Source organism: Sinocyclocheilus anshuiensis, unplaced genomic scaffold, assembly GCF_001515605.1.
Source record: "Sinocyclocheilus anshuiensis isolate Anshui unplaced genomic scaffold, SAMN03320099.WGS_v1.1 scaffold2210, whole genome shotgun sequence".
In the NCBI taxonomy this organism is placed as follows: Eukaryota; Metazoa; Chordata; class Actinopteri; order Cypriniformes; family Cyprinidae; genus Sinocyclocheilus; species Sinocyclocheilus anshuiensis.
In genome coordinates, this window is record NW_015558698.1 from 126409 (window position 1) to 132971 (window position 6563).

The following is a 6563-nucleotide window of genomic DNA, read 5'->3' on the forward strand; positions in this document are numbered from 1 at the left end:
ATTAGTTTTGGATGGAAATATGAACAGTGGGTCAAGGAGTGTGGGCTGGAGAATGAAGAAATCTGTCCCAACATGCCATTAAACGGGGTATCGGTATGGAATATTCCTGAACCTATTGTTGAAATGAGATTGTTGGAGGCCCGGGAAAAAGCAGAATAACTTTTTTCTTGATATCAATACAGATTTATCACCCATGTGCGCAAGATATACAGTAGGTGGCGGTAATACTGCTAAGGAGTGAACGGCCATTGAACAAAAAGAAGAAGAAGAAGAAACATAGCTTACTGCTTCCTCCAGACCGCAGGCGGCGCTGTCTCTCGCGCAGACACACGGACGCTGCGCTGCTGCTGCTGATCCGAGCGCTCTTCTGCGGATTCATGCAACATATCTCGCTCTAAACACCTTTTCTCCTCATTTCTGGCTGTTCGTGTGATTTAAGTGAACGCCATGTCCTACAACTACGTGGTGACGGCGCAGAAGCCCACGGCGGTGAACGCCTGCGTCACGGGTGAGAGTTGTTTATCTCCCGCGCTTCGGGCCTAGCGTTAGTGTCGTGTTTCGATCAAAGACTATAAAACGGGTTTAGATCCGTCAGCGTGTGTCTGTAACACCGGCCGATTTCACGGTGCTTCTGCGTGCTGTTAATCGGTATGGATCCGTTGGCGTGTCTGCGACGCTTTGGTGAATATGAGACAAACTTTAGTTTAGATCTGCTGCTCGTGTCACGAGTTGAGTTCAGACCCGTATGAAGCTGTCGAAGAAGAGCTGCAGGTAAACACACCTGTGACAGGTACATGCAGCTCATCGCGTAGTGTTCAGTCATAAACACACGAGTGAGGACACTGTTAGTACGACTGGACTAGCATTAACTTAGACTAGTGGGGAATGTTTAGTTAGGTCTGTGTTCAGTCATAAACACAGGAGTGAGGACACTGATTAGCTTCAGATCTGTGTGTAGTGTGTAGTGTTGATGTCAGTGCTGGTGTCTGTCTGCAGGTCACTTCACTTCTGCGGAGGATCTGAACCTGCTGATCGCCAAGAACACGCGTCTGGAGATCTATGTGGTCACTGCGGAGGGTCTGCGGCCGGTCAAAGAGGTCGGCTTGTACGGCAAGATCGCGGTCATGGAGCTCTTCAGACCCAAGGTGTGCGAGGACACATCCAGAGGAGCTCAGTCTAAAGCAGGCTTCCAGTGTCCGCAAATACAGGCTTGGACTCAGCCAGGATCAGGCCATAGTTCCATTAGGACATTTAAGTAATCTTTATAAACATGCCTTTAAAAAGAAAAAGAAAAACTTTACTGGTGCGCATCTTGAGACAAAACAAAGGCACTGATATATATTAAGATCAGTTCAGTGCATGTTTCTTTCAGCTGAATCGGCTCAGCCCTGCTCTTTAGTCTTTTCTGTGAAACCGAGGGATAATATAAATAAATAAATGTAGTCATTTAGCAGATGCTTTTATCCAAAGCGACTTACAAATGAGGACAATAGAAGCAATCCGAATCAACAAGAGAGCAATGATATCAAGTGCTATAACAAGTCTCAGCTCAACGCAGCACACGTAGCAAGGTTTTTTTTAAATTATATAATAAATAAAAAGAAAACTGATAGAATAGAAAAAGAACAGAGCAAGCTAGTGTTAGAGGCCTTTTTTTGCTTTTGTTCATTGTATAATAAATAAAAAGAAAACAAATAGAATACAAAAAGATTAAAAAAAAAAGGCTAGTGTTAGTTTTTTTTTTTTTTTTAAAGAAAACAAGCAGTTAGTAAATGAATAGAGTGCAAGTCTAAAAGGGAGATTTTCTTTCTGTTGTAAAGAATAGAATTAGAATAGAGAGTGCTAGAGTTAGAGGGTCAAATAAAGATGGAAGAGATGTGTTTTTAGCCGATTCTTGAAGCTGCTGGGATTGAGTTGAGCAGCTCATGAGGAGGAGGGAACAGTTCATTTAAAAATCTGTGAAAGTGATTTTGTGCCTCTTTGAGATGAACAATAAAGCGACGCTCACTTGCAGAACGCAAGCTTCTACATCAGGGCTGTCCAAACTGGGTCCTGGAGGGCCGGTGTCCTGCAGAGTTTACATAAGTCTGAAGTAATTAATTCTGGTAAAGGGGTGCAGAGCCAGTATATAATATAATATACACTGTAATATAGTAACTGTATTTCATCTAATTGGCTTTAATCATTTAATAGTCTGTTGCATTGTGTAGTTATTTTTCAGCTCCACGTGGAATCAGACGCTCTACACATGAACAGTGTGCTCATAATTGCATTTCATATCATTCTGTGTTTAATTCTATTCTAACGGTTTTACTGCACTATCAGTTAGGTGTGTGCGTGATATTGACCAAAATTGACAGCTCTGTGTTCTGGGATTTTGTCGAGTATGTTTTTGGGCTGGTTTTGTCTTCTCGTGGACGGCAGACTTTTCTGTGCACTGGTCTGTACACAGCAGAGACAGGAATGAACTTTTCCATTAAAGGGCAACATTTGCCCACCTTGCGTTGATTCCAAGGGTGTTTTACCATAAGTTCCTTTTTCTCTAACTGCACTGCGGGAGCTGCATCTAAAGCAGTATCTTTGTGTTTACACAGACCAGTTAATGCAGTGTAAATGCATTAATGCCACCTCTGAGCTGCAATTACTATTGCAGAAATAATTCTGTTTGTTTTAAAAAAATAAAATAAAATGATACTTTAAATATGAAACTACAACCTCCAGTAGGTGGCAGTGAAAGTGTGCACTATTAAGGTGTGTTTTTGTTTTACTTTTTGCAAAGTGAGTGACTTATTGGATATTGTCAGAGTTAAAAGAACAATTATGATATAATCATAGATGATAAATATCTGACATCTTTAGTATCAGTGCAGAAACCCCATTGGGGTCTAGTATAAGCCACTGAGAGACACACGTCGATCGATGCTGCTTCTGTGAGAGCACTTGAGTTAGGGCTGTGCAAAAAATCTAATGTGATTTTGTGTAGCTTGTCAGTGAACTACTGCTCTGTGTAGTAAATGCCGCTCCATCTGAAAGCACGTGCTGGAGATTTACTACTAATCACAGGAGCGGCTTTACTGACGAGATGCGCATTAAATTCGCTTTCGATTTTTTGCACAGCCCTAACTTGAGTTTTTCACGCAGATTTCTGCAGCATGTCAACACTTGTCTGATTTGCATAATGTTATTAAAAGCTGTCTGTTTGCTTTATGTGCAGGGTGAGAGCAAAGATCTTCTGTTCATTCTGACCGCTAAATACAACGCCTGTATCCTGGAGTACAAGCAGAACGGAGACAGCATCGACATCATCACCCGCGCTCACGGAAACGTGCAGGTATGATCGTAACCCACACACCTGTCCAAACACACTGCATCATACGGCCTCGGCCTCGTCTGACCGCTGCGTCTGTGTTAGGATCGGATCGGCCGTCCGTCTGAGACCGGGATCATCGGGATCGTGGATCCGGAGTGTCGTATGATCGGCTTGCGGCTGTACGACGGGCTGTTTAAGGTCATTCCTCTGGACCGTGATAACCGCGAGCTCAAAGCCTTCAACATCCGTCTGGAGGAGCTGCAGGTCATAGACGTCCAGTTCCTGTACGGCTGCCAGGCGCCCACCGTCTGCTTCATATATCAGGTATGGATCTTCCTGCGCGATGTGTTTGAGAGCGAGTGTCCCGTCTGCTCATGCGGCTGTGTGTGTGTGTGTGTGTCCAGGATCCTCAGGGTCGGCACGTCAAGACATATGAGGTTTCTCTCAGAGAGAAGGAGTTCAACAAAGGACCCTGGAAGCAGGAGAACATGGAAGCTGAAGCATCGATGGTCATTCCGGGTGAGGTGACGCTTCACAGACGACTGTTCAGATCTGTTGAACTCTGGCTGCTCAAGCGGAAACCCACATCCTTACAAATACTGTATAATAACTTGCATTCATACCAGAACAAGCATTATGCTAATCAGGATAGCATTATGGTTTTATAAATCATGCCGAGTTTGAGACATTTGAACCCTCTGTAAATGTTCTTCACACGCAGCATCTCTTTAGCTAAACTAGGCAGCACTAGTATTTCTTGTAAAAATGCATTTCAACAAACAAATCTGGTCTGATCATAAATTAAACGGTGTTTTCTGATTTGTTAATCAACCAGTGGATCATTAACAATTATAAATTACTGTTTTGAATCATTTATTTTGTTAAAAGGATTTTTAGTCCAAAATGATTGAAATACCATTTTAAAGCTCCTCTGCTTAACTCTGTCATAACATATTGTCTATTACACTGTTATTTAATTGTTCGTTAAATTCATTCTTACAGGCTTTGTTCACCCAAACTTGACTGTAGTGATTCATGTTCATGAAGTTGACTGTTATAGACACGCTGCTTTGAGTCATTGGTGTGAAATGTTGTGTGTTCTCATATATTCAGTCCCAGAGCCGTTTGGAGGAGCTATATTCATCGGACAGGAGTCCATCACTTATCACAACGGAGACAAATACTTAGCCATCGCTCCTCCAACTATCAAGGTGAACACATCTGCTGATGTCCTCCTGTCAGTTTCAAGCTGTCGTTTGTATTCTCATGTACTCCGTGATTAAAGCGTGTTTCAAACATCACAGCAAAGCACCATCGTGTGTCATAACCGCGTGGATCCGAACGGCTCGCGGTACCTGCTGGGAGACATGGAGGGCCGACTCTTCATGCTGCTGCTGGAGAAAGAGGAGCTGATGGACGGAGCTGTGGTGCTCAAAGACCTGCATGTGGAGCTGCTGGGAGAGGTGCGTCAGAGCTGCGCTACACTACACACGCTCTCCTAATGCTCTGTGCTCCTCTCAGCAGACTGCAGGACACTACATCAGTTCAGGACTTAGATTATGTTCTGTGTGTGTGTATACAGTGGTGGCCACAATTATTAGAACACTACTGTTTTCTAGTATTTTCTATCTTTTGCTGTAGTGTGTCAGTAGGAAATATCAGTTTAAATTTCCAAACATTCATTTAGTCATTAATTGTAATAATCCAGTGAGATTATTGTGAAAGTGACGTGACATGTGGCCAAGTATGGTGACCCATACTCGGAATTAGTGCTCTGCATTTAACCCATTGAACACACACACACACCGTGAACACACACCCGGAGCAGTGGGCAGCCATTGTTTTGCTGCGGCTCCCGGGTAGCAGTGGGGGGTTCGGTGTCTTGCTCAAGGACAGCTCAGTCATGGTATTGAAGGTGGGAGAGAGCGCTGTACATTCACTCCCCCCGGAACATTAGGCTGATTAAAAGGTGAAGTGACAGTGCAGATGTGCAGTCAGACAAACCATTAGTTTTCAGTCACAGTCCGGCCTGTAGATCGCTGGATGTGTCCGTTTTATCCGTTCGGTGTTGATTTGATATGACGCAAATTGCAATGCTTAAATCAGATACAGACGTGACTAGTATCTCTGTTTGTGTTCACTAGACCTCTATCGCAGAGTGTCTGACGTATCTGGATAACGGTGTGGTGTTTGTGGGATCCAGACTAGGAGATTCTCAACTAGTTAAGGTTGGTAATCTCACAGATTCATTATTGTTCTGTGATAATGGCGTGTTTAAGGCCACCGCGGTTTGTGTGTGTTTGCAGCTGAATGTGGACAGTAATGACCAGGGTTCGTATGTGGCTGTAATGGAGACCTTCACTAACCTGGGGCCGATAGTGGACATGTGTGTGGTGGACCTGGAGAGACAAGGACAGGGTCAGGTGAGAGACGTCTGCGCATCACTGCGGCCCAGAAGAGCCCTGATTCAGACTCAGTGTGTGTCATCAGTTGCTGTGTGTGTTCCTGCAGCTGGTGACGTGCTCCGGAGCGTTTAAGGAAGGCTCTCTGAGGATAATTCGGAATGGCATTGGGATCCATGAGCACGCCAGCATCGACCTGCCCGGCATCAAAGGTGCGGTTAAGTGCTCTTCATGTTAATCACTAGCCGCTTACATGCTGTGAATGCACAGTATATTTGTGCTGATTTCCTTTTCCTGCTGTGCGAGTACTGCTGATGTTTCAGCCGGGTAACTTGTTAAATGAAGGCACTTTAATTTCTTTAAAAATATTGAACTGCGTAGCAGTTATTAGCATCATCCGAAATTTCTGTATCAACTTTATGTATTATTGAGTCATTCAATTTAACAAGTTAATTCAGTACAATCATTTAAATAAAAAATCTAATTTAAAACATTGCAGCACTTTTCACCTCAGTAATCCGTTTCGTGACGTCTCCTGAGAGCTGAACTTCCTGTCAAACCTAATCCACAGATTGATTGCTGCTTAATGACGACTGTAACGTCATGTAATCTTTTGCAGTTTTAGGTGGAGCCGTTGCACAGCCGACTGATAATGGTTTTTGTAGCGTAACTTTGTGCTGTTCAGTTTGGTTTCTCTGTAGCAAATATCAGATTAAATGAGTGGTTCTGCCGGTTGCTGCTGATCTGCAGCATACTTATGCATTTGACAAAAGCTTTTCTGACATCGAAACCATTTCCAACAAACTGAAGAAATATTGCTTCCTTCCTTGCTTTATCAGCAGGGCTCTGAC

General features: G+C 43.6%; 1 protein-coding gene across 1 annotated transcript in view; it reads left to right on the top strand.

Annotated features, from left to right (window-relative positions):
• The first annotated feature begins 291 nt into the window (after positions 1–291).
• The window catches only part of LOC107681436 (DNA damage-binding protein 1-like), a 19785-nt gene continuing 13513 nt past the window's right edge, over positions 292–6563 (top strand). Inside the window, 10 exon segments of the mRNA XM_016477740.1 lie at positions 292–508; positions 997–1145; positions 3215–3331; positions 3413–3634; positions 3715–3829; positions 4424–4521; positions 4615–4773; positions 5455–5538; positions 5617–5733; positions 5822–5924. Of these exon segments, the coding sequence (XP_016333226.1) occupies positions 448–508; positions 997–1145; positions 3215–3331; positions 3413–3634; positions 3715–3829; positions 4424–4521; positions 4615–4773; positions 5455–5538; positions 5617–5733; positions 5822–5924 (1225 nt within the window). The 5' untranslated portion in view covers positions 292–447.